This window comes from Leptonychotes weddellii, chromosome 1, assembly GCF_054177405.1.
Source record: "Leptonychotes weddellii isolate Sample4059 chromosome 1, ASM5417740v2, whole genome shotgun sequence".
NCBI lineage: Eukaryota > Metazoa > Chordata > Mammalia > Carnivora > Phocidae > Leptonychotes > Leptonychotes weddellii.
Window position 1 is genome coordinate 25,251,920 of NC_138369.1, and position 27,752 is coordinate 25,279,671.

Consider the following 27,752-nt stretch of genomic DNA (forward strand, 5'->3'; position numbering starts at 1 on the left):
CAAGGATTTAAACTACACAATGAGGGGCGCCTGGGGGGCTCAGTTGGTTAAGCGTCTGCCTTCGGCTCAGGTCATGATCTCGGGGCCCCTGGATCAGCAGGGGAGTCTGCTTCTTCTCTCCCTCTGCGCCTCCCCCTGCTGGTGTGCTCTCTCGCTCTCTCTCAAATAAATAAATAAAATCTTTAAAAAGAAATAAACTACACAGTGAAGGAAATGAATAAAAAAAGACATCGATCTTAAGAAGTTTCTTCATTAAAATTTCATTCCTTACTCACTTACTCAGCACCTGGGTTTAGGGACTGTTTGGTGCCAGGCACGGGGTGGGTACCATCCCGGGGGTGGGGGGGAGCACAGCCCCTGCCTCTTGAGGCTTGCTGACTGCCTAAAGGACACAGCGATGGTGACACTGAGCTAGCGTGCCCGCCGGGAAGCTGGGAAGCAGGGTGGTACAGAGCAGGCAAGCAGGGTGGCTGGCTAGCCAGGAAATGAGCTAACTGAGGTTGAAGATGGTGAACGGTAACAGGAAAGAAGCAGGTACTGTTAAAGAAAATCATGAGGAGGGCAGGGACCCATCTTGACGAACATAGGCAAATCTGGGGATGTGACCTGCACCCTGAAACCAAAAGCATGAGATGCCCCAGAGTGGGGAGAGCTGGTGTTAGCCCACCATCCTCGCCCAAGCAATGGGGCTCTCTATGCAGAGCCCCGTTTGCCGTATGCATAACCCAGCTTATGGATGGTGAGGCCAGGGCGTGGCTGGTCTGGCCTCCGCCCTGAGGTGGTGATCCCCGTCACCCTGACCCATAGTGATTCGGTGCTCTATCATGTGCTCAGATCCTACCGAACCATCCTGATAGTCTCTGCCAGGCAGCCGTGAGCATGAGGGGTTGTTATTGTTGTGAGGGGTTTTCTTAATAAGAAATTCTTCTTTTTGCCAGACTACAAGATGTTTAGCAACAATTTTTTTTGCATCTAAGCTGTTGTGGAGTTATAAGAGTGCAAAAAAAAAAAAAAAGCAACTGGTAAATATTTATTTGCTTTTGCACTTGTAAACATTAAAATTCATCTAAAGCTGAGATCTCGTATGTTAAGATACAACTTAGAATAAATTTTCATGTTTTGAATTACGTTGCTCCTTAAAGCTGGTATGGACTCGTTTTTTGAAGTTTGGGTTTCCTATGGGTGTTGCTCAGTTTGTCCTGGTTTTCAGGAAAAGTGTAGAGTAGCCTTCTGTGGAGTTGAGTGGAGGAAATACTGGGCCACTTATAAAGCTGTTTGAAGCCATTCTGACATGAACGGTGACATTTCCTCTAGGAATTACTGTGAGACAGTAGAATTTCTTGCATTTGAAGATATTAAATATTTATGGAGTACCCACTGTGTACTGGGCACCGCATGAAACATTGGGAATAGAACACAGATCAAGGCAGGCTTCTGTTCTTCCGGGGGTTTCTGTTCTAGTGGGGGAGCTTGAGGATATTCCAGTGAACAAGTGCGTAACGTCAAATAGTGGTGAGTGCTTGGGTTGGGGAGGGGGGCAGTGTGGCATCGAGTGGTCACTTGAGCAGAGACCCAAGTGGTGAGGAGGTAACCATGTGGAGATCCTTGGAAGAGCATTCTAGGCTGCAGGAGGAATAGCAGATCCAGAGACCCAAAGTCGGGATTGATTTGGGAGTGGTCGAGGAGCGATCCCAAGGCCAGTGTGTGTGGACCCTAGAGAGTCAGGAGGGAGGGATAAGGGGTGAGTTCACAGATGGGCAGAGCTCAGACCAGGAGGGGGCTCATCATCCATGCTGAGGATTTGATTGTAATTGAAATGGAAAACCAGTGGTGGATTTTAGCGGGAGACTTGCTCATCTGATTAACTCTTTTGAAAGACCCCTCTGGCCTCTTTGTGGAGATTATACAGGGAGGCAAGAGGGGACGCAAGAAGCCCAGTTAGGAGGTGATGGCAGTGACATCTTGGACCAGTGGGGTTTCTCCGAAGACTAGTGGTAGACCTTGTCGAGAACGGATTTTCAAGCTTGAGCGGCTTTGCCTGTGGACTCAGGGCTCTGGCAAGGAGGTCTTCTCTGCCTGTTCCTCTTAAACGCGTCTTTGCCCGTACTTCCGACAAAGATGGCTGTCGGGAGCTTAGGTTGGGAGTGTTCATACCTCGTGAGACTAGAGAGCAGTGGGGGACCTGGGCCAGTTCCAGGTGGGAGGCAATGAGTCATTGGGATTGGTGAACCTTACGGATTTGCTGCCCCAGGGCTGGGGCGTGTGGATCTCCAGCTTCAACCATCGGGCATCCACGTGTGCCATCTTGGCAGAGTCTTGGCAAGCAGCTTCTGGAGTCACATCACCCCAGTAGCCTCTGCCCCTTATTCACTCTGGCTCCTCAGGCGGTCTCTGCTCAGCGTTGTCATCAGTAAAGTGGGGATAACAAGAGCTCTTGGTTCAGACGGGGCTGCAGATACATGGAGTCACCCTTGCTGTCAGTCACGAGGAAGGAGGAGCTGTCCCCAGCCCAAATGCCACGAAATCACAATGGCGACCATGAGGAGGCCCCTAGCAGGTCTTTCTTTTGTAGTCCTCCCTGGACATTAAGGAGCATGCCAAGACTCTGGTCCCCAATTAGCAGGCATTCAAAATGACCCCCAGGAACTGTGCTCTTTCCCCAGACTGGTAAACCAGAGCAACTCCCTCACCACGTTCATCTAGTGGGAAGGTTCACGTCTCAAAGCCTTGTGGGCCATAGGTCTCTGTTGAAACTTGTCAGTCCCACCAGGTAGCACAAAAACAGCCAAAATAATATGTAAGTGAGCAGATGTGGTTGAATTCCAACAAAACGCTGTTTACAAAACCAGACAGTGGGCCTGGTTTGATCTGCGAGGAGGCATTTGCCGACCCCTGGTTTAAGTAGAAATACGTGTGTGCTTGTTGGTTGAGGAAGGATATGAGTGACTCAAGGGTAAAACCCCCAACCCCACATCAGTCCGTGATCCCCACTGCCTCGCTTCGCTTCCAGCCCTTCTAGCCTTTCCCCGCCTGCCTCCTCCAGCTTGACATTTACTTTTTAAATAAAGCCACTCACCTTCATGTCAGTGGTGACTTATTTTAAAGGTTTTGCATGTACATTTGTTTAAATCTCATTTAGTTTTTCTTCACAGTAAGTAAACACAATTATTTTCAACAATCTTTAGCCTCCTTTTTTTTTTGAGAGAGAGAGAGAGAATCTCAAGCAAACTCCCCACTGAGCGTGGAGCCCGACAGGGGGCTCGATCTCCAAGACTCCAAGACCATCACCTGAGCCCAAATCAAGAGTCGGACACTTAACCGACAGAGCCACCCAGGCGCCCCTATAGTTAGCGTCTTTGAAACAAGCATTAATGTTTAAAGTTACAAACTCTGTTCTGTTTTGACCAGCATTTCCAAAAGGCTTGTTTTAAATTCCCTTGATGTTTGGTGACATCTTTTTAAGTCCTGTGAGTAGTAGCTTTAATATTAATTCACAAGGAAGGAGAAGAGGAGTCCTTCTGTGGGAGAAGCAGCAAAGTCAGGCAACTAGAGAAGGCAGACGGGTGGTATCAGTGAGAGAGGAGGACCACCAGGTGGTGGACATTAGGGAGGAGTGAGGACCACAGCAAACCAGAGCACACGTGTCTTCGCTAAAGAGGAAGCCTCACTCAGTTCCCCTGATCGTAGCCACTGAAGGTGCCTCACGAGCCAGAAATCCAAGTCTTTGTGCAGCATCTCCCAATTTTTAAGTGAGTCCCAATTTTTAAAACATTTTCTCTTTTTTCCTTCTTTCGTTTTTTTGTATGTTTGTTTGTCTGTTCATTTTCACATATGCCAAACTAAACACATCCCTGGGCCGGGGAGGTAAGAAGCGCTGGTACTTGGCCTCGACCGTAGAGTTGATTGCCCTCGTTCCAGCTGCCCCGCAGGCTGGTGGGAAGGATTCGAGGCCTGCATGCAGCTCCTGTGTCTATTTGCTAGCATCTACTAGCATGAAGCCCTCGGCGGGATGTGTGCCGCGTGGAAATCTGCCCTGGCCCCTCTCTTAGGAGCACAGGCAGAACAGTAGCCAGTTGATGCGTGTGTGTGTGGTCCTATAGCACCCTTGTGGGGGCTGTTCTGTCCTTGTTGCCTTTGGCCAGTGAGGAAACTGAGGCTCAGAAGGCTAAGGAACATGTCCGGACAACACAGAGCTCCAGCACGGGCCCCGACTCCAGAGTCCAGGGGAGTCCCCCTCACATGGTGCTGCCTTCCTTCCGGCTTTGGGCTTATTCCCTGAGTGGGCAACACAAGATGATTTCAGATGACATGTTAATTATTAAGTGAATATTTGTGTGCTTTAGAAAAAATAGCAGTTTTCCATTTATGGCAGAGGTTCTCAGCCAGAGAGCATTCTGTCCCCCCTCTCCCCAAAGGCATTTGGCGATATCTGGAAACATTTCCGGTTGTCGTGCCTGGGGAGGGGGCTGCTCCTGGCATGTAGTTGGGTAGAAACCAGGGATGCGGGGCGCCCGGGTGGCTCAGTCGGTTAAGCGGCTGCCTTCGGCTTGGGTCATGATCCCAGGGTCCTGGGATCGAGTCCCGCATCGGGCTCCCTGCTCTGCGGGGAGCCTGCTTCTCCCTCCCCATCTGCCTGCTTCTTTGCCTACTTGTGCTCTCTCTCTATCTCTCTGTCAAATAAATAAATAAAATTAAAAAAAAAAAAAAAGAAAGAAACTAGGGATGCTGTTGAGCTTCCTACCCTGCACAGACTAGCCCCCCCACAACAGACCTACCTGGTCCCAAGTGTCAACAGTGCTGTGCTTGAGAGACTCTGATTTATCATATTAATATAAAGTTTCCTTTTCAAAGTTCACTTGAGGAAAGAAGTAGTTAAGGACAGAAATAAGTGGTAGGACAGTTTCGTGAAGACAGGGCAGAAATGAATGTGGTGCTCAGCCGGAGTGTATGGAGGTGGAGGGAAATGTAGGAGACTTTATTTAAAATAAATTACGGCAGGCGTTTGTATGGACTCTCCAAAGCACTTTGCAGCCAGGGCTAGTTCCATGGGTCAGGTTCCCTTTTTTGGAGGCGTTTTTGAGATTATCCTGCCTGTCCCTGTTCTTGGCTGTCATCTTCTTGGGAGGGCCAGAGGGCATCGGCTGGGAATGGCTTGAAGGAGTTGCTCAGTACCAGTGTGGTTTAGTGTCCTCCTAGAAAGTATCTGGGCCCTCGGAAGTTTCTGTCCCCCACTAGGTGATCTTTGAACTAGGACAGAGTCTATCTTTCTCGGTGTGGGAAATCAGACCCCACTGAGAACAAGTAGAACATTCCACTGAAGGCTGGGGTCAGGAATTCAGGTTGTCATGTATTTGACATAAGAGTTACAGGCTCTGTCACAACCGAAGGCCGAGTCACATGATGTTGCAACCAAGCGTCCATGGTGGTGGTTTGGTAGGTCAGGACTAGCGTTATTTATAGGGCTTAGAATGAAATTGGGACTTATCAAACACCTTCAGTTTTCCAATGCCTAATTGAAGTAGACACGACAGACTATTGTTTGATTATCTGAGTGTGATGAAGGGAGCTCTCCGTGAAGGAGTAAGGAGTGCTTATTCGCAAGAACTCTGGGTGGTAATATAAATGGAAACACACGATGCTCTAATTCAGCTCGGGCACGGGAATGGGAGCCCAGAGCCCGTGGTCCCTTGCAGGAGAATGTATGTTTTTGTACCTGACAGTCGTGTCTCTGCAACCGTGGCTTAGGTAATGCTGGGGCTCCAGAAAAGTAAGGACGGATTTTGTGGCCCTGGAAAAAACCAGCCACCTTCTCACTTCACACCTGCTTGGGGGGCTACCATGCAAACAACCAAACCAAACAGAAAATAACAACCGTTGGCGAAGACGTAGGGAATTTGGAACGCTCGTGCACTGTTGGTGGGAATGTAAAATGGTACAGCTGCTGTAGAAAACAATATGGTGGTTCCTTAAAAGATTAAAAATAGAACTACCATATGATCCAGCCATCCCACTGCTGGATATCTACCCAAAAGAATTGAAAGCAGGGTCTTGAAGAGTTGCTTGTGCATTCATGTTCATAGCGGCATTATTTACAGTAGCCAAGGGATGCACATTTGGGTTGTTACCCAAACAGATGAATGGATGAATAAAATGTGGTCTCTACATACAATGGGATGTCATTCAGCCTCAAAAAGGAAGAACATTCTGATACATACTGCAACACGGATGAACCTTGAGGACATGATGCTACGTGAAATAAGCCGGTCACAGAAAGACAAATGTATGATTCCACTTGCATGAGGTGCCTAGAGTCGTCCAAGTCATAGAAGCAGAGGGAGAAAGGTAGTTTAGCAGAGGCTGGAGTGGGGGGGGGATTGTGGTTTAACGGGTACAGAGTTTCCATTTTGCTGGTGAAAGACGGAGTCTGGAGATTGGTTGCCCAACAGTGTGAACACACTTGACACGACTGAACCGCGCTCTTAGAAATGGTTAGGATGGTAAATTTCATGTGTTTTTTTTACCACAGTTTTTTGGGGTGTGTGTGTTTTTAAAGCAGCCGTCTTAATTCACGGATGTGGGTGGTTTTTAATGAGTGGTGTTACTCAGAACAAATGTAGTCAAGTTGCCCGCAATTGAACCAGGCTGTATTCTGAGTGTGGTGTCCTTCTCTTGATCTTTCCTGAAAAGTGAAAGAATCCCGCCTTCGCCTACTCCTGAGAGTGGTCTCTTGGATCCAAGCTCATTTTAGTCTTGACAGCGTAGGGGTTGTTGTCCCATGGCAGAAGCTGAGCCCTTACCGTGGGGTAGGAAGTGTTTCACATGCGTCCATCTGATGCATCACTGCCTGTAGCATTTATAGTACATTGTACTCCGTTTTTATTTGCTTCTACTGGGATGAGAGCCAAGCCAGTAAAAGGCAAACAGCATTAATTCAGTGATGACATATGCCACTGAAAACTGTTTTTCTTTTCTTTTTTTTTTTAATTTTTTTTTTAAAAAAAGCAGAATGGAGGCACTTTACTCAGATTCTGTTGGATGCTGAGATAAAAGCTGGGAGGAGCAGGGCATGTGGGGAAGGCATTCATCCTTGCCTCCCCCCACCCCCTGCGAATGCTCAGAGCAGGTTAGTTAGCATCTTGCTCTAAGTTTTATATGGAAGACATTTCAGAAGGAGGCTCATTTTCTGAGTCCCCGCTCTGGCTGGCCTCCCTCTTCTTACCTTCCCAGCAGCCCTTTGTCACAGCCACGGGGGTAGAGGGAGAGGTGGGTATAAGTTACCCCCATCCCATTTCATCCTGGTGCACCCGGACCAGCAAGATGCAGCTCTGGAAAGAGTATGAAAAAGGTCCATCCAAGGTCACTGAGGGGAATGGCCCCCATCGTATGGTTGGAGCAAGAGCCTGGTTACTTTCTAATTGATTGAAAAATAAAATCTCTTTGAAAGTAAGTATTGGATTAGGAAAGGTACCTTGTCCAGAAGCAGCGTCTTCTCTTGAGCCAGGTTAGTGACTTCAGAATCCTGGTCAGGAGTTTCTTAAACCATAAGTCTTGCTTTTGATGATGAGGCCTTGTGAAAAGACCCAAGGTCCATGTTGTTCTGCTCATTCCTTGGGTCAGAGCGTGCCCTCCCCACCCCCAACAGACTGGAATTAGATGGGCTAGAGTGAGCTGCCAGCAGGGTCAGGGGTGAGGACAGCAGGTCTGGTGTGTGACATTAGGGAGCAGCGAGGCCTGTGGCAAACTAGGGACACATGCCCTGTCTAAAGAGAGTCTGCTGCTGGGCTCCAGCTGATGTTTGCCATGTGGGAATTCAGGCCAGTGTTGCCAACCTCAAACATTGCTGGTAGGCCAGCCCGTTGTTGGTTTATGTGAACTCTATTGCCTATTAATGTTGGCAGCTACTTCACCATCTAATAATAATTAGTGGGGGAGGGGTGCCAAGCCAGGCACACGTGTGGGTTGTCAGTTCACACAACCCATGGTGGGCAGGAACCGAAGGCTAGTTCTGCTGGGAAAACCAGACCATCTGGATAAATCAGAGATGGAGATGAGGAGAGGAAAACCCCATTAACCCAAAGGTCCTGCACTTATCCTGATGTCAGGATTTGGGCATCAGGGCGGAGAGCATGCCCTCCAGGAACCAGGCAGCCAAGTTCTTGCAGGAGGCAGCTGGGTTACAAGCGAAGCTCTGAATGAAAGTGAGCTGCTCCCAACAATTGGGAGTGTCTCATTCTGGGGGCACTGTTGCCTGGTTCCATCGGAAGGAAGAGAAGAATGAACTCTGGCTGCCTTCTCAGTGCCAGGCACTGTGCTTAATGCCGGACTGGTCAGGCCAGCCTCACGAGCATGGGGACTGTGCTCAGAAGGCCTTGTGCTGGCTCCACGCTCTGCTGTCCCCATCTTGAAGCTCTTTAATAACTTGCGAACAGGAGGCCCCCTGATTTCATTTTCCACCTGGCTCTGTAAATTATGTGGCCATAATTTGCACAATCTTCTTCACGTTGGATGATCTCATTTACTCCTTATAAGTCCTCTGAGAGGTAAGCGTCATCATGTCTCCCTTTGATAGAGGAGGACCGGGGTCTCAGAGATGGGCAGTCACTTACCCAAAATCACACAGCTAGAAGGGCCTGAGCCAGGATTTGTCATCAGGTCAGCCTGACCCTGAAGTGCATGATGTTGGTTGTACTCAATAGTTTATAGCGTGTTCCAGTCCCTGGGGGGCCTTAGCATGGGGAGGATCGTCAGGGGACTGAAGGTCCAGGAGCAGGAGAGTACATACCCAGCCCAGGGGGCACGTCATGTGTGCCTGGTGGTTTCTGGCGGTTCACCGTTTTATTACACTTCCTCCTTTGAGGGCGCGCCAGGCCACAGACTGAGTCGGGGGGGTGGGCAGGACAGGCGTTTCTGCTAAAGGACGGCAAGAAGCGTGGTGCGGTCTGGTCTCAGGGCCAGCTGTGTGGTTCTGCCTCCGCACCCGCAGAGTGCTAGCGCCCAGCTCGTCTGAGCTCCTGTGTGATTACCATTAGGTACTCAGATGATATCACAGGGCGATGGCACTCCGCAGAGACCCAGTGAGCACTCAGCATCTGCCTTGTGCTGCTGGGGTGTTGACGAGGGAGGGGATGGGGATGCGGATGATCTTCATCCCCATCGATAACATTAACCAGCTCCCGAATGGCTACCAAGCAACATTCTAAGTGGTTTATATGTACTAGTTCGTTGACTCCTCGCACCCCAGGGTAGTAGGCAATACGATTGTCTCCATTTATAGAGGAGGAAATGAATGCACAGAGAGGTTAAGGAACTTGCCCAGAGTTGCAGAGCTAGTAGGAGACAGGGCTTCTCTGCTGTTTTTCCATGTGCAGATGGGAGTCAGCCCTCCCTTTGGGGACCCTTGTAGTAAATAAAAGAGCAGGTATAATTGAGGGTGACGTGTACAGTAAGGGAAGTACGTGATGAGGGTGTGGATGAGGGCGAGAGTAGGTACACAGCATTGCTCAACGCCAGGCACATCTTCCCATTGAACTTTGCCACCACCTCTGTGAAGCAGGTTTTTTATGGAGGAAGAACTCCAGGCCCAAACTGATTCAGCTTATTGGTTGAAAGTCACATAGAAAGTGGCAGAGTCAGGATTTGAACCCGTGATCTGAACTCTACTCAGCCCTCCAGAGATACCACAGCCTGAAGGCTTGGGGAGGCCTCTTGGAGAAAGTAGCACCTGAACCAGGATTGGGGGATCGATGGGGGCTTCTGGGGGCAGGGTGGGAAAGGTATTCCTGGCAGTGGGATGACAGGGACAAAGGCGGGGGGGGGGACCCACTGTGGCCCAGCATGGTCACTGGTTGGATGGATGTTCCTGGAACACAACGGGGGTGGGCGGGGAGCAGCAGGAGATAATGGGAGGTGGGGAGGGGGGGTGGCAGGCTTGCTGTCCCTGAGGGCAGTGAGGAATTCCTCAGGAGAGGGACAGGACCAGAGTTCACGTGGTTGCGTACAGATGCGATGAAATTCCAGGCTGCTGGTACCATGAAGGCAGAGCAGGACAGTGAATGTGATGATGAAATCACCTTTGTCAGGCCTCACGTGGACATCCAGGAGTGCTCGTATTTTTGCCTGGCCTCTAGCGCCAAGCCCTGGGCACATCCAGCTGCCAGCGGAACAGCATTTTCTTAGGTCTGGAGCGCCGCAACATGTTGCTGACTGAGGTTCACTTCTCCACCCCCTCAAAGCACAATGCGCACACGAGCACTGTGAAATGTTAGAAAGAGAAGTGACTCAGTCATGCAACCTGAGGCTAGCTGGGACTTCCAGACCCCTGCTCTGCAGACCATGCTCTCCTCTGGCAAGTCTTCTCTGAGACCGGAGGCTCCCCGAAAAGCTGATGAAAACCTGCACCCTCGCTTTGTGGGAGACGAGAGAGGGACAGACGTAACGGCCAATGCATGGGATTTCTGGGACCATGGAATATGCCATTGGCCTTCACAGCTAGACCATGACTCATAAGGCCCAGAAATCCTGGAGTGGCCACTGTTTACTGATTTTAGGATGGCAGAGATAGCCTGGAGCTGGTGTTTCCAATGACTGTTTAGAGATATGGGTGTGAGGGGCTATTTTGGCCTAGGGTCCTTTTAAGTGCTTCAGGATGAGTAGGACCTAAAGTTTGCATTCAGCCTCCGCCCCTGCCTGTCTACCATGTTAGTAGCCCAGGCAAGAATCCTTTTCTGTCAAGAGACCAGGAGAAAAATAAGACATTGGGAGTTCCCCCAGGATGCCAAGGCCTCCTAGGGGGGCGGATATTGAATTTACTGGACATGTGGCCTGTAATGTCAATCCTCCTGCCATAGTTTCCTTTAACAGGACCTTCCGGTCTTTTAAGATACTCCCAACCATCAGCCAGATAGTTGCCCCGCTGTGCCGCCCCCTGCTGGAGCCCAGCACAATTATTCTTGTTTGTAACTGGTTCTTTTAGGCGGTCACCAGAGCTTTGCTATTAAAACATTAGGCCAAGGGAGAGATTGCACACCTGATCTTGTCAGCCTCAGCTTGCAACCCTGCAGTAGCTTCCAATGCTCTTGGGACTAGAACGTGTTCTGAATTCAGCTTACAGGGCCCCAGCAGATGTGGCCTCTACCACTCTATCTTGGTTCCCCTCATTCTCATACTCTCTCTCCAGAACACCCGTCTTCCCCTGCACTCAGCCTGGCTAACTCCCCTTCACCCCCCAGATCTCCATGTCAAGGAGCCCCTCGAGAACCCCTAGGCTAGGACGGCTCTTCCCGCTATGCACAGCCCTTGGGCTCTCCCTGGTATCCCGTTCATCTTATCCTAATTCCTTGTTCTTGTGCCTGCGTCCCCCGCTTCAATGATCCCCACAGCACAGGACTGTTTTTGCCTGATGTCCTGCTGCATCCCCATCCCTTAGCACCATGTTGGGCACACACTAGGGACTTGGCAAATAGCTATCTAATGAGAAATTGTGGAGCAAGGGGTCAAGAGCAATGGGCTGGCACAGTGAGGAAGATACTTCAGTGCCATGTTACGGTGTTTCATCAGAGTATGCCTGCCTGCCTGCCTCTGTCTACTTACCTGTGAGCTGGCCTCCATCTGGCCCTGGGTGATGCACAGGGCTGTGCATGAAACAAAGAAGGTGATCAAAGGAAGTTAGAAGAAGCCAGTGAAAAAAGAAAAAAGCTGGTGAATAACACGCTTTTTCGTTACTCAGGAGCCTTGCCTCTTTATAAATCTGCTCCCAGGGCCAATTATTTCTTTCCTGGTCAACCCACCTTCTCTGACTTGGAAACCTAGCCTGATTAGCCCTGCACTGAAGCCACCCTGCAGAGGGACACTCTGGGCTGGCTGAACGCTGGCCTAATTTTTGCAGAGCAGGAGGATCCTGGCTGAGCACAAGTCAGCCTGCAGCCTGCTGTAGATTTTTCCTGGGGCTTCTCCCCGCGCTCACATTTAACCTTTGCTTTCTTGCCACCTGCCTCCCATGATTGTCTGTGAGCATGCCGGCCCTTCCCAGCCCCGCATGGCGTCCATCGGAGCCTCATTTGCACCACCTGGAGATTTCCAGGCCTCTTCCCCTCAGTATAAAGAAGAGTGGGTTCCTTCCGGAGGCTCCTAGGGAGTTGGGAAGATCCTCGGGGCTTGCGAGAACCAGAGGAAAGAGCTGCTTGGGTAAGAGGTATCTGCGGACCAGAGAGAAGCCCGGATCATTTCAGACTTGCCCGTGAACCTCTAGACTGGCTGCTCTTTAGAGGCAGACTTGTGCTGGGAGCAGAGCGAGGCATGGCTTCCTAGCTCCAGTTGTCTTTGAACTTTTAGAAGCATGGGGGTGGGGAGTAATGGGAGAAGAGGGAAAGTTGGAGACACAGGACCTCCGGGGCTCTGGGGTCTGGGAACTGCTGGGCAGAAGCATCTGGGTGGACTGTGCTGTAATTGAGTCTGAGTGGCTGGCTGGGACTCCAGGGGGAGAGCTGCTGCCCTACCTAGAGTCTCGTGCCCACCCCCACCCTTGCCCGGGAGACTGGGAGCCCCATGCTTGGATGATCGTCCCACTATGACTTTATCTTTTAGGGAGAGGTGCTTTCCCCAAACAGAACTGGGTGCAGGTACTAGAAGAAGGGGTAAGGGGTGCTAAGCAGGCGAAGAATAGAACCATTGTTGTTACTGCTGGTTATCTTAGCAAAGCCCATCCTGCCCTTCCTCCAGCCTTGGCGCTGGGGAACCTGAGAGGCTCCCAGCCACCTCCCACCACTCCAGTCCCTTTCCAGACGCAAGTGTGATGCTGCGTTCAGGCTTGAGCACATTTCTTCAGTGTATCCAAAAGCTGCTTTGGGTCGTAATGTTCTTGGAGTGAAGCTGGATGTCTCTCTCATAGGCAACTCTCCGTGAGAACATCTTGACCTCCTTCTGCGAGTCCTTGCCTCTGGCAATTAGAGAAAAAGCCCTGCTTGGGTTGAGACTCGGTAGGAAGTGGTGCCCACTGCAGATTGCCCCTCTTGTCCCAGGACACCCAGAGCAGGCGGCTCAGTCCTCCGGAAACCACCCCAAAGTGGACCAGAGCTCTGTGTCTTACTCTGGCTCCCCGCTCCCCCTCCCCACTAGCCCCTGTCCTCTAACTGCCACGGTTTCTCTTTGCAGCAGAAAAGAACACCTCTGGAATGATAAGCCGTCCTTCTCCAGGGAGGATGGAATGGATCATCCCTCTGATTGTGGTCTCAGCCTTGACCTTCGTGTGCCTCATCCTTCTCATTGCTGTGCTAGTTTATTGGAGGTGAGTAAGCCAGGCTGCACCTACAGAGGGGATGTGGGGGGCTAGGTTCTGCTGTAAGCACCCTGCCCTGGGAGGGGCAGGGTGTGGGGAGAGGAAGCCCAGGGCCTCTCATTCAGTAAGGTGAGGCAGCTGGAGTGTGTCTAGGGTCACCACCTGGGGGATCTGCTTTATTTGGAAGCAGCTGGTGGGCTAGAGCCACGATTGAGATCAAGGCACTTAGGAGGAGCTTCTGTGATTGAGTGCCAAAGGAGATTTTGCTTGGGAATCAGGGACATCCAGGTTCAGACCCCAGCATTGATACTTGCTGGATTCAAATCCCATTTCCCCCTTAAGCTTTAGTTCCTGAACCTGCAAAATGAGTGAATAAGTTTCCTAGCATTTTCAGGTTCTCTGGGGCCATGTTTCACTTTGTTGTATCTGCACAATAACCCTTCTTGACTTTAAGATGTTTGTGAAAGCCTTTTGCTGAAAAATCAGGTGATAGGGAAACATTTAGTGTATCATGTGGCATTTAATACACGTAATATAAAAATGGCTGATTTTTAAGTCTTCCCTGAATTATCACTGTCCTTGAACTGGTTCTCACTGTCTCCCCCCCCCCCCCCCTTGGGAAGCCTGCTTGCAGCTTCTGTTTAAAAGTTCTGTGTTTTCCAGCTACATTCTCTGAGGCAGTGTAACTGAGTGAGGCCAATTGGCCCACTTGGTTGGCCTGGCTACCTTCACCTCTGACTACTGTAGGAGGCTTCTGCCCTTGAATGAGCTTCCTCTGTGATGAACAGGTGTCCTGTTTCCATCCCTTGCTTCCTTTCTTGCCATTCACTCAGTTAATTTTGAGTTCCTGTTATATGCCAGACAGTCTTACCTCCTGGAACTTACTTTTTAGTGGGGGAGACAGGCAAAGCACATAAGTAAGATATGTGATACTTAAAGTGATGGTAAGTGTGTAATGGAGAAAATTAAATCTGGAAACGGGAGGGGCATTCTGGGACTTAGGTTGAGTATTCCAAGTAGTTAAGGAAGCCCTAAGTGGCAAGTGATATTTGAACAAAGACCTAAAGTAGGAGGGAGTCAGATGGGCTCCACTGGGGGCAGGTGACAAGCAGTGGAAACTGCACGTGCAAAGGCCCTGAGGCAGGAGTGTGCCCCAGCACGTTTCAGGCATAGTGAAGAGGTCAGTATGGCAGGTGAGCATGGGGGAGAGTGGTAGGAGAGAGGATCAGGAAGAGATGGGGTACGTTGCCTTTCACCCTGAGATAAGTAGGGTTTGTGACAGAAGTGTGCTGTGATCGGACTTCTGGGTTACCTAGCTGCTGTGTTGCAAAAAGCCTGAAGAGGATCAGGGGTGCAGCAGAGCAACCAGCCGGGAGATTGAACAAGTCCCGAAGGAGGTGTTGAGGGGGTAGCAGTGCAGGTGGTAGGACTCAGTTGGATTTAGACCTATTTTGAAGGTGGGATCAACAGAATCTGCTGGCAGAAGGGCTGTGGGTCCCTGGGCCCGTTCTCGATTCCGTAGAGCCAGGGGATAATGAAGGGTTCATCTCTGGCTTCCGCAGGTGCCTTTTGGCACCTGCAGCACCGTGAATATTGCAGACCGGCTTGATCATGAAGTTCATCGCGTTTGGGTGAGCCCAGGAACACTGGACTCCCCTCCCTGTTGTGCCGCCTCTAGGACACAAAGTGGTTTGCAAACAAACACTGGTCTGGAGCCCATTGGTAAATGGGAAGCTGCCCGACGTGGGTTAAACTGAGCACACAGAAGTAACAAAAGGTCTGCACGCTCCGCTCTTGGCTCTGCGCAGTACCGTGTGTGTGGTTTTAGTCGCAGACCCTCTCCGCGGAGGAGTAGAGAGCATGCACAGCTGCCCCCGGACTGGACACGGTTGCTTGGCAGCCCTGGCGTGAACAAGTTCCTGCCCTAAGCAGTTGTAGTGAAAACCTCAGGACTGTTTCTCACGGGCCCACCTTGGTCCTCTGCCCATCCAAGAACAGATCACTGTGAACAAGGGCTGTGAGGCCAAGCATGCACAGAGCCCAGGCCAGCCAAAACATGCATGTTGACACTACAGCCTACGTAGAGGAAGGGCCTGTGTCCTACAATAAAGAGAACTTTATTTTTTTTAAAGATTTTATTTATTTGACAGAGAGGGAACACAAGCGGGGGAGTGGGAGAGGGAGAAGCAGGCTTCCCGCTGAGCAGGGAGCCGGATGCGGGGCTCGATCCCAGGACCCTGCGATCGTGCCCTGAGCCGAAGGCAGACGCTTAACGACTGAGCCACCCAGGCGCCCCAAGAGAACTTTAAGACCCTTCCATTCGAGATGCTTTCCCATTAGAAAATGACAACTGTCTATACTTCCAAAAAAACTGGGTTTAAATAGAAAATGTTTTGAATAATACTTGATGTATCAATTGTATGATTTTTATATATACATACCAGTTTGTATATATTCAAAGCTGGATTTAAAATAACCAGAAGTTTCAATGTCAGTGGACTCTGCACACGAGCATTCACTAGACTCTTCCTGCCAGTCCACAAAAGGAAATACGAGGGAGAACATTCTTACAGATGAAAGTAAAATTGAATTAGTATTAGGACGGATGAGTTGGCTAAGCATGAGAGCAGCCAAGAGGCGACAAGGACCTACTTTCTGTCCAACTTTTTTGTTTCTCATGAATGTGCAAGAAGGAGGCACTGGGGAGCTCACACAGAAAATTGGTAAGTGTGGAAGAGACGTGCATTTCTCACCGGCGGCGAGGTTTTGAAGCTAGGACCAGAGTGCTAATCTTCTGCCTTTTGAGGCACGGGAAGAGCAGGTGATTGCCAGACAGACTTGACCTATATAGAGCATTGAGGCAGATCAAAACCTTCTGGATTGTGTCCTCGGTGGCAGGCCTGGCACTCAGGGGTTCAAACCAGCTTGCTGTGATGGCCTTTTCTACAACCCGGGGCTGACCCTTTGCAGCTCTTCTGGTTCCTGAGTGTGTTGCAGTCCTTGACACTGCAATCGAATGAATTCATGAAACATGAATTCATGAGCTCTCTGAATTCTTTTTCTCCACCAGTGTCCCCTTGTACGATGATGATCGTGCTTGCTGATGTTTCCCGAGTCCCTTTTTAAGTGGCAGGTACCACGCCAAGCGCTTGCGTGGCACCATCTCCTATGATTGTGTAAACCTTAGGGCAGGTACCATTATCCCCATTCAAGAATAAGGGACTGGGAGCTCCTGGAGGTCCTGTAGAAAGTGGCGAGCTCCGGTTTTGAACATAGGGCTTCTTCACTCTAGAATCCATAACCCTATTGAAGCATCAAGATGCTGGTCTCCCGCCTCCACACTGTGAAAGCTGAGCATGACCGACATTCAGTGAAGTCAACAGAAGGTGGGATTAGTGGGCCTGTTGTGCCACGGCCTTCCTGTGAGCCTCCCCTGCTAGCTTTGACCAGTGGAAGATAAAGGAACTAATGTTTGTTGCAGGCCCACTGTGGGCTAAGCAGTGTGCAGTATCCCCATACACCATGTTGGAATTTACAAAAATCTATTTCAAAGTGCCCTAAGCACAAAGGGCCGGAAAATCCGTTGATTCATGGAATGGAACAGTTTGGAGCATCAGGCCCAGCTAGACGGGCAAGATGCAATGAGGACAGCAGGGCCTGGCTTGTGTTGTGTTCCTGTGTTTGTCTCCCTCTTTGTCTCTGGGGTCTGCTCTCCCTGTGTTGGCTTTTCTCAGTGGCCGTGGCCCACATCAGACTTCTATCCTCCCAGCCCAGTAGAAAGGGAATTTCTCTTCCCTGACGGTTCCGGTTAAATCTCCAGATGGTGTCTCTTAGAACAGACTCCGGTCATTTGTTCACCCCTAGAACCTTCTGGAGCAGAGAGATTAAAGACTTTGGTCAGGCCTGGCTCTTTGATTAACTGTGGAGCCGAGAAGCGAGGTCTTTGCCATCGTAAACCACATGCACTGAAACTGCACAAGGGGTGTTTTCCCAAAGGACCCTCAAAGCCCAGAAAGGGGACCGGATGCAGGTGCCAGGCAGACAGAAGCAGCCAACGTTGGCTCCAAAAGAAGCTTGGAAATTAAATGAGGAGGGGAGGGATTTCTGCTGAGAAAAGGGAATTCTGACTTGGATAGCAGAGAATGACACATGGGAGTAGGAGGAAAGCAACAAAGTAGGCACATAAGCTCAGCCTGGTCAGCTTCGGAGTCTCAGTGAGGACTGTTGCCACAAATGCATGGGCCACGGACTGGGAAAAGGGCCACTTCCAGTCCCATCCCAGCTGCAGGATCATTAGAGCATGATATAGCAGTTGAGCAGTATCATCGTGTTGGAGAAATGATAACGCTGTTTCTTCTGTTGCACGGGCACTTCCTCTGTTCATGCGGTGCTTCTGTCGCACCTGCGGCCCATCGTGCTGGGCCTGGGGATTTGGGGATAAGCTCTTTTCTCCCAAGGTCCTTGCAGTCCAGTGGGGGGGGGGGGGCAGACGAGTACATAAAATCGAGTATAGAGCATGTTTGGAGGATGAAATCCAAGGGCTTCATCCAGGCCCTGGAGAAGGGGTGGGATCAGGGAAAGCTCCCTGGAGGGCTGATGCCCCAGCTGGGTCTTGGAGAGCAAGCAGCTGGAAACGAGCAAAGAGGGTGTACAGGCAAGGGGCTGGAGAGAATCTGGCCAGTCGTAAACGGGTGCCCATGTTCAGCATTCACTGGAGCAGAGTATGGAGACAGCAAGAGCCAGATCCTGAAGGTCCTGGGTGCCACCTGAAGGGATACATACCTTACCCTAAGCATGGTGGAAAGGCCCTGCGGAACCTCGCTGCAGGAAGGCAAGATGAGAAAGGGGCAATGCTGTGCAGTGGTGAGGGGGCAGCATGGGCCCAGACGCACCCAGCCTGCGTTTGGAGCCAGCTCCACGGCTCAACGACCCATGGCCTCCGAGCAGGTGTCATGAGCAGGTGTGCAGCTATTCCCAAAGGGGTGAAAATGGGTACTTGGGCGTTAACAAAACAAGACTTACTTTATATAAAGCACAGGTACACAGTACACAAATATACAGCATGTTACTGGTGTTAACATTTCACTGGGGGGCAGTGATTAGGAAGCGGTCTATAAAGACCCCTCAGGGAGTGCACTTGTCCTGATGAGCACAGGGTGATGTATGGAGGTGTTGAATCACTGTATTGTACCCCTGAAATGAATAGAACACTGTATTCTGTTGACTCACTGGAATTAAAAACTTTTTAAAAAGGCCCCCTAGGGGGCACCTGGGTGGTTCATTTGGTTAAGTGGCTGCCTTCGGCTCAGGTCATGATCCCAGGGTCCTGGGATCGAGCCCCGAATCGGGCTCCCTGCTCTGGGGGAAGCCTGCTTCTCCCTCTGCCACTCCCCCTGCTTGTGCTCCCTCTCTTGCTGTGTCTCTCTCTGTCAAATAAATAAAATCTTTAAAAAAAAAAAAAAGCCCCCTAGGAGAGGTGCCGAGGCGGGGAAGGGACAGAGAAACTGGATCTTTGACAAAACGACTCTACCACCTTCAGTTTCTCTGTCTGCAAAATAATTAAGAAATGTGCCCATTGGGCTCCCATGAGGATTAGGTGTGCACTATGGGAAAGGGTGATCCCAGTCCCTGGCAGGTGGTAAATAAACAACCATAGCTTCAGGGAAAAATCAGATTTTAATTCTGGGTCCTGGGGTGCCTAAAAAGTTATTCTTTAATAACATCAGATTTACAGACCTAAAGGAGTGCTGTCCCCTAAATGTAATCCATGTATGGCTGTACACTTTCCAAGCATAGGTCCTTGCTCAAAACATTGCTTGAAAATAGCTTTTGGAAGTTCCTTCTCGAGTTCATTCTTTTGAGTATCAGTAGTGCCAAGTATTTATCCTAGAAATAGCTAAAAGTCACATGTCTGGAGCTAAATAGTGTAAATGTAGGTGAACCAACTGAGGAGAACCACTTTGGGCCAAAAAAGGAAAGGTTAATGAAATGGGTTCCGGTGATGCTCCCAACGGGCCTAGAGGCAATTCCAGAAGAGCCTATCCCTAAGTAACTAGGTTAGAGTCGTGACCCACCACCCACCCCATTTTGAAGCTCAGTGGTCCGCCTCATTCACTCAGGAGTAGCTGCATTAGCTTCAGTAGCTGCTGCAAACGCACCCAACACCCTAGTGGCCTCACCACTTGAAGTTTGTCACCTGTGTGTAGTCTCGTGGAGCTGGCAGCCCTCTTGCACCTGCAGCTTCTCTTTCTGGGACCTGTGTTTCCCACATGGCTGCAGCAGGGGTAGAAAAATCAAGGAGGCACCTCAATTTCAACTGCACGACCCAGAAGTGGAATCCCTCCATACCATTTGCTCACCATGGGCCAGAGATGGTCACACAGCCCCCAAGCACGCATGCTAAAGTGGAGAGCACACGGATATTCCTTGAGTGGCTGGAAGTATCCTTAAGAATTCAGACCCACTGGCATCATTTAGCAAAGAGTAGATTTCCTTAAAGGAACAACTTTGGAGGTCAGTTATTAGATGAGTCTCCTTACTTCACATTTGGCCCAAACTAAAAAGTACGGTAGGGACCTGTTCCCCCCACCTCCCAACTGAAAGATTCGTAGAGGCCCACTGGGGACTATTTGAGCAGTATGTTTACAGGCAGCAAAGTGGATCTGGGCAAGAAACTTATTTTTGATTATTGGTTAGCTCAGATGTCACAGGTAGGATGTTACAGTTCTTTCTTAAATACTCCTTGCAGGGATCTGCATTGAAGAGCTGTAGGGACCAAAATCCCTAACCATGCAGAAATTGCTGTGAAGCTCGCAAGAAAGTACATGCAGAATGTTTTGGAGCAAAGGTTGGGGTTGTAGGGCAGCTAATACAGATAAAATCAATAGTCACGGTTTGTGTTCTTTTGCAAATGGTGCCCCGTGTGCGCCTTTTAAGTATTGTAATCCATATCAACCGTGCAATGGTTCAGAGCTGTGAGAGTCTATAGAAGGGAGGGAGAAGCAATAAATCGAATCGTTTTCGAAGTGTGCCATCTTGGCCTTACTACTCAGGATGAAACCAAAATGCACCTTTTGAATTACAGTCAGGAAATGCATTCCAAGAGCTCCAGATCCCCTGTCTTACCAAGACAAGCTGTTTACACGGCACCAATGTGCTGACGTTCCTGAAAAGACCGCGAGTCGCACAGCTGCTGCCACTCAGAAAGAAGAGGAACATTTTTGGAAGGTTTCTTTCTGATTTGCATAACTTGAGGTAGAGGCTGGGCAAAGAACTCTGTGCAAGCGGCCCCGTCACCGTGCTTCGGCTTGCAGCTTCTGCATTCACTTGTTCTGTAGCGTACCTTAGCTACTGTGAGCAAGACATTAGTGTCCACTGAGAATTGGGACTATTGACAAGTCATTTAAAAAATTTCTGTCCTGTAATTTGGAGGAAAATTGCCTTAAAGATAGCTCTTTTCTCTGAGCAAAATTGCACGCCTAAAATGAGTTCGTGTATCTTAAGGATAGCCAAGAATCTTTTCTCGAATCTTCACCGGACTGCGGTGTGCTTAGCAGATGACATTGCCACCTAATCAGCATTCAGATCCTAGGAATTCCTGCCTTTTGCAGATCCGAAAACCAAGGCTTGGTGAAATCAGGTGACATGCCCAAGTCACAGTGTTAATCTTTGGTGGATCCTGGATTTGAACCCAGCCACTTTTTTAATCATTACCTTATTTTGCCTAAATGAGGAGTAGCATGTCTGGAGGCATTTACTTCCTTCCACAGCCTGTTTTGATAGCATGTTTGTTTTAAAAAAATCCTATGGTTTGCATTTGCCAAAACCATGTGGAAGAAAACTTTACAGGACCAACTATAATTTCAGGGGTTCGAGAAACGGAATTAAGTTTTGATGTTGAATCAGATAACCTGTATGTTCTTATTCCAGCTAATCAGTGCTATAGTATCTTGAAGACAAGTTGAGCATCTTATTGACCATAATTCTAGCTTGAAGAACTTTCCAGAAACATAGAGCAGGTTTATTATTATTATTATTTTTTTTTTTTTTAGATTTTATTTATTATTTGGAGCGCCTGGGTGGCTCAGTTGTTAAGCATCTGCCTTTGGCTCAGGTCATGATCCCAGGGTCCTGGGATCGAGCCCCACATCAGGCTCCCTGCTCCGCAGGAAGCCTGCTTCTCCCTCTCCCTCCCCCTGCTTGTGTTCCCTCTCTCTCTCTGTCTCTCTCTGTCAAATAAATAAATAAATAATCTTAAAAAAAAAAGATTTATTATTTGGCAGAGAGTGAGAGAGCACAAGCAGAGGGAGAAGTAGGCTCGATCCCGGGACCCTGGCTTCATGACCTGAGCTGCAGGTAGATGCTTAACCCACTGAACCACCCAGGTGCCCCCATAAAAAAGCTTTAATTCTAAGTTTCAGACAGGGCTGAGTTAACTACATAGACTCTGGAGCAGAAAACTGGAAACTCTTAAGTGGTTACTGTAACATCTGTCCCAGGTTTGTTAGTTCGACATTAGGAGGTTACATTAGGAGGGTTTCACGATCTGATCTGAGAAATGTATGTCCGCCTTCCAGCACATGACCGAGCCATCTGTAAATTCTGTGGCAAATCAGTCAACACCAATTTCGCCTCATAGGCAGAGAGAAAAAAGGTCTCTCTTACTCCCACCGTTACACTTGGAGAAATTTTCCCATGGGCTGGTGCCTCCTCATTAAGAATGCGATTCACGAAAACAAGTGAGTTTTGTTGATATTGCAGTTTTTTGTTTTTGTTTTTGCTTCCCTGGATGTTTAGTGGGAGACAGCGTAATAAATCGGAGGGGATGCAAACCCCAAATGTTGGGGGGGGGATTATGTTGGTATAATGAGGGCTCCAGAAAACAGATACATGTGAACGTTGAGAGTGGGCATGTGGTGATACCCCTCTCCTGCTCACGGAGTGACTGAGCACGTGTGCCCCCGTGGAGCACGGATCCCTCCTGGATTCTCGTGGAAGCAACAACGACAGAGCTGCCATGAGCCCGGGCACAGGCTCTCCACGCATCTGCTCTAGCCGCCAGCACTTCCAACTTTACTCTCTGATGACTGCATTCGGTCTAGGTGGTTGTCCCCCTCCGTCCCAGGGAAGTCACAAAGGAGACGGATGCCATTAAGAGTGTTTTCTCCCATGCATGTGACCGTGAACCATAGCAAAGGGTAAACACTCATCACAATAACCAGTAATTGTTGAATTGATACAAAGCAAACGTTCTCTTGAATCCTCCCAGCCGACCTGGGTGGTAGCTAAGGGGTCACGACTGCACCTTCTTCTCAAGGGAGGAAACCGCTTCCAGAGGGGAATGACTTGCCCAGGATCACAGAGCTGGTATGTTTTAGAAGTATTCAAATCTAGGGTTTTGTTTTGTTGACCTGAGACCCTTTATGGCTGGCCTGTTTATTCCTTCCTGAGTTGCTTGTTTATTCAAAGATGTTTTTAAAGCATCTAGTTTGTGCCAGGCACGGGCGACTCAGCGAGGAGACCGAGTTCCTGTCTTCAGGCAGCTTATAGGCTAATGGGGGAGATGAGCAGGTGAAGAAAGGTAATCCCAAATGCAGGTCCGAGACCTGTTTTATTTAGCTGATCTACGGTTTTCAAGAATCTGGATTGTTTTGGAAAATAGGAAGATTTTACTTAAAACCCCAGCTATCTGGGTTCTCGTGATGAATCAGGTGAGGTGGTAACATTGTTGTCATGTTCTCCTGTGGCATCAGTGGGCTGGATAGAGCTAACCACGGGGACATCTTTTGGGGGCGAAGGGCACCAGCTGGCCAGCCTGTCCGTCTCTGCCCTCCCGCAGCCCCCCAGCTGGCCCCTGCATTTGGGTTCCCCTGAGTTCCAGTCGTGACTTAGGGAGACGGTGTTCTAGAAGGGACTCTGACCACTGCCAGGGTGGGGCGGGGATGAGTCCGAGCCAGGGGAGGCTCCTTAGAGGAGAGGATGTTGAACTGTGATTTTCACAGAACAGAGAAAAGCCAAAATGCTCCGGGCAGAGCTCTATGTCAGAGCTGACAGCGAGGCACTTGGTCACTGCATGATCAGTTTGCCAGAGGGAAGATGCTGTCAGACTGCCCTTTGTCCATGCACAATGAAGTCTGCTTTTGTGGGTAGAATCAGAATCTTTGCTAGGGGATTTGGCCTATTCAAAGGCACTGGGCTAGTCCAGCGTGCTCTTAGGTGGCTTGTGTGCAGAAGGGAATGGGAACGAAGAGAGAGTTTATATGCTTTACTCAAGTCTAGCAAAATCCAAGTTTCCAACTCGCACTTTGTGGTGGCTTTGTGCAATCACCTTTATCTCTTCTGCAAACAGACCGCTCACAGGACCCCTGGTATTCCAGGCATCAGTGTTTTCTTTTAAAACTGGTGACTGCCCATGCCCCTCATCCCTTTCTGGAACCCGTCTCTGTGGCCATATTTCAAGATTTTTTTTTTAATCATTAGGAATAATTTTTACAATTCAACCCTTCAGATCCTGACAATGTGTCAAGCCAGTGGGGAGAGCTAAGGCGCGTTGCATGATGCCAAAATATGGCTTGCCTCGGAGGGCTTGGGTTGATGATATGGTGGTGCTAAGCTGTCTTTGCTCTGAGATGCTAAAAGGCATGGGGGTGGGGAGCCTTCCGAGGTCCCCAGCTGTTCCTTGATGTGGGCACTGTTTTTCCTTTCTCCCTGCAGCTGTGTGCCGGGGATCTGGGTCACGTACCAGCTAATGTTGCCGATCCCAGGCAACTTTTTGCTCAATAACCGTTTCCCAAATGGCTACTCGGGGGCTTTTCAGAATTCACAAGAACTGTCAGTTGTTATAGTAACCGGCCCCCTGCTGTCGAGTTGGCCCTGAGATGCCAGTCGAAGCTCTTGGAACAGGCTAACACGTAGTCATTAGACAAAAGCAGGGAGAGATTCACTGCTGAAGGTTGCCATTTAAACATACTCCGTGATACTTAAAAGAAGGGATTGGTTCTGTTAAGGAGGAAAGGGATGGATACATTTTTTTTTAAAAGCAAACTGACTTTTCAGGAAAGGGCAATGCCTATGTTGAGTCTCTGCTACGTAACCAACACCTGTCTTTGGATTTCTCACAATTAAGTGTCCTCTCTCCCAGGGTCGATTGTGTCTGTCCTGTGGGCTTGCTCAGGTGGCCCCCTCAGTTATTCAAGGTATTAGTTACTGGTTTTATGGCATTTGCTTCTCAGCGAAGTGTTGTCAGTTTACGGGTGGTAGTTTTAAGCGCCTGTGATTGTGTGTGAGGAAAAGCTGCGGAGATAGCCGGCTCCGCTCCAAAATTCCCGAAAGAGTAAATCTGGCAGAATTCAGAGTAGGGCTAAGGGTTGAGAAGAAGTCTAAATATTTTAGGAAGCTGCAAATTTCAAGTTTCTATGAAGATTTGCAAAAACACTCCCAACACACTCGTGATTTCTTCAGATTAATGTTCATTGCTGCACCGAGTACGTTCATGATGTTTTGAGGACAGTTATTGTAGTTCCAGAAGGTACTCAATAGAGGGAGACAGGGAGTTCTGAATTACAGCACGATCCCTGCCCCCCACCCTGACCCACGCACCCTTTTTAATCATATTCCCCACTTTCGGCTTCTCCAAGTTTTGGTTCCTGTTCCAAGCACTTTTACCCAATATAGAGGCTAATGATCCTCAAAATAAATGAAAGGTGATATTAGAAGAGAAACCTAACACTTGAGAATTCAAGGATGTTCATCCCAGAGTAAAAACTACCAAGTAAATCAGAAGCTCTCCAATGTTCTTTGGAATCACACACCTGAATTCAGAGTTCTGAGTGGGGCTCAACAGAACTTCCAATGAAAGAGAACTTTGCTACAAGCGAGTTTGCCTTCGCTGTTCTATCAACAGAGTTTGGGAATAATAGGAATCATTCCAGTGTGAATAGCCTATAGGGATAGCCTAGGTTGTTAGGGGATTAAATGTAATTAAGTAAACACCTTCCAGTGTTCCTATGGAACAAAAAATAAATGTAGCTTTCAAAAGCTAGAAACAAGACTCAAATGCTGCCGTTACTAAGTTTTAAGGGGAAACTGAATATCAGACCTAGTATATAGTGGTAGACTGCTTCTCTGAGGTGTCTCTCCCACCAATTCCCCAGTCTGGTTTGTGAATCAGTAAAGTGTCTGGAGATGAGAGGCATGCATGGAGAGAAGACAAAACCCTGATTGGTCTAACGGCACCACATTCACATACATTTGCGACGGAGGGGAGGTTCAGATGATCCCCAGGATATTCCTGCTGAGTTCTGTTGACTTTAATGGTGTTTTATTTTATTTTTTTTTTAAAGATTTATTTATTTATTTGAGAGAGCGAGAAGAGAGAGAGTACATGAGAGGGGGGAGGGTCAGAGGGAGAAGCAGGCTCCTCGCTGAGCAGGAAGCCCGACGCGGGACTCGATCCCGGGACTCCAGGATCATGACCTGAGCCGAAGGCAGTTGCTTAACCAACTGAGCCACCCAGGCGCCCCTTAATGGTGTTTTAAATGATCGCATTTGCCAAAGCATCACATCAAAGGTGGAAGGTTAGATATATGAATGGGAAAATCCAATCATGATTAGATTTGTGATATCCCTACCTACTGTTAAGACCAGGAGTCATACAGGTTTCTAACCTGTAACAACCGCTTTTAAAAGCAAAGTTCCCATGTCGTATTTCTTAACTAAGCACAAAAAAACCTTGATAAACCCAGTCCCCTTTGTGTGTAAGCTTTCTCTTTTGAAAATGCCCCAAATTGGGACCAGTGATGGGTACGTCTGTGTTAGGTGGAGGGAGGGCATCCATGTGGAACTCTTGGTGGCCAAATTGGGACCAGTGATGGGTATGTCTGTGTTAGGTGGGAGGGAGGGCATCCGTGTGGAACTCTTGGTGGCCAACTGAACGTACTGTCTTCCATACCTGTTCTCTTTTGTTTTTTGTCTGTTTAGAGGGTGTAACAAAATAAAGTCCAAGGGCTCTCCCAGACGTTTCCGTGAAGTGCCTTCTTCTGGGGAGAGAGGAGAGAAGGGGAGCAGGTGAGGGGCGGTCAAGCTTAAGGGGGGATGCCTCTTTGGCCGGGACTGGCTTGCTGGATTTTTGTTTTGTTGCCCTGGGGATGGAAGTCCTTTAGACAGCACAGTGCTGCAACTTACCTGTCTTACCCCAACTCCCAAAAGTTAAGAATTGCAAATACCAACACAGCTTGCGGGTAGCTGGTAGCAATGAAAGTATGTCCCGCGTGTGCTTGCTTTGCTTTATTTGGCAGTTTTGGGGGGGGTTTATTTCTAGAAGGGGACATACTGGAATGTTCTATGTTGATGTGTCTGTATGTCAGTTGCATCCATTATCTTTCCAAAATTTCAGATGTTTGCATGTTTCAGAGCTTTAAAAAAAACAAAAACAAAAACGCATGCATTAAGCCTTACAAGTGAAAAATATCTTTTAGAAACCTAAATGTATAAATAAGCTAAGGAAGAAGAGTAGGAAAGGAAGAGAGAAGTGAGCAAATGGGGGATATAACGTGTTTTTCCATAAGAGTGAAATTTTTTAAAAATGAAAGCACACTTGTTCTAGATAGCTTGAAGACTGGGAAAGATTATTGTCCTGGAATGATTTACAGTAAACCTTTAGAAGTCCTGATCATGTGATCTTAATCACCCCACATGAGCCTCTTGATAATATTTTTATAAGGCTTATCTAGGCAAACTCTTCTTAATATTAATGTGGTAATTAATATTTTAATATTGCCAGTTAGGATAATTCACTAATACTGTGTTGTGAGTAGTTTCTTATTACTTTCAGTGAACCAATTTATAGTATTTACCTTAGAATCTTTACATGAAATGATTTGTCTCCCTTGGTTGAGGATAAGTCAGATTATTGAGATGAAATTTTAGATACCCATCGACTCTAATCAGGTATACTTATGAGATCTGAGAAGGTAGAGTACAGGAATTGTGGAAGATGAATGAGAAATTCTATGATCTACCTTCTTCTAAGCTACATGGCGTGGTTTTGGCCTTCTGGGGAAAAGGGGTAACTGCTGACACTGGTAATGTAATTATTCTTTCTAAGATCTTTTTACTTACTGAAGTCTTCAATGTTCTAATCTGTTTCCAAAACTCCAATGGTAAAGACCAAAATAGAATCCCCTCTGTATAGCACTAGATTCCAAGTTCTAATCTTAGAGTACCTTCGACATCATGTAAATGCCTAATATTCATGCCCAGTCTGTTATAAATATGATGTGTTTCTGACTGTAACACATTAAAAAGTGGATCACCTCAGGGACACCACAGAGATAATGCACATCTGATGTCTACATTCTCTTCAGATGTGATGCCATAGCTAGGTGGCCCGTGGTTAACTCTAATTTATGTTCCTAGCCCCAGATGTGGGAGAGCTTACTATAGATGTATTTTAGTTCCTAGGAGGGTGTGTTTTGTTACA

General features: G+C 48.5%; 1 protein-coding gene across 4 annotated transcripts in view; it reads left to right on the top strand.

Annotated features, from left to right (window-relative positions):
* Nucleotides 1-27,752, top strand: part of PTPRG (protein tyrosine phosphatase receptor type G) — a 700,100-nt gene that overhangs the window by 603,255 nt on the left and 69,093 nt on the right. For 2 of the 4 annotated variants that reach the window (XM_081820217.1, XM_081820225.1), the window contains exon 13: nt 13,150-13,282. In XM_081820217.1, coding sequence (XP_081676343.1) covers nt 13,150-13,282 — 133 coding nt within the window. Of the gene's footprint in view, nt 1-13,149; nt 13,283-26,251; nt 26,339-27,752 lie in introns of all 4 variants that reach the window. The other 2 variants (XM_081820227.1, XM_081820222.1) reach the window with 2 other exon arrangements.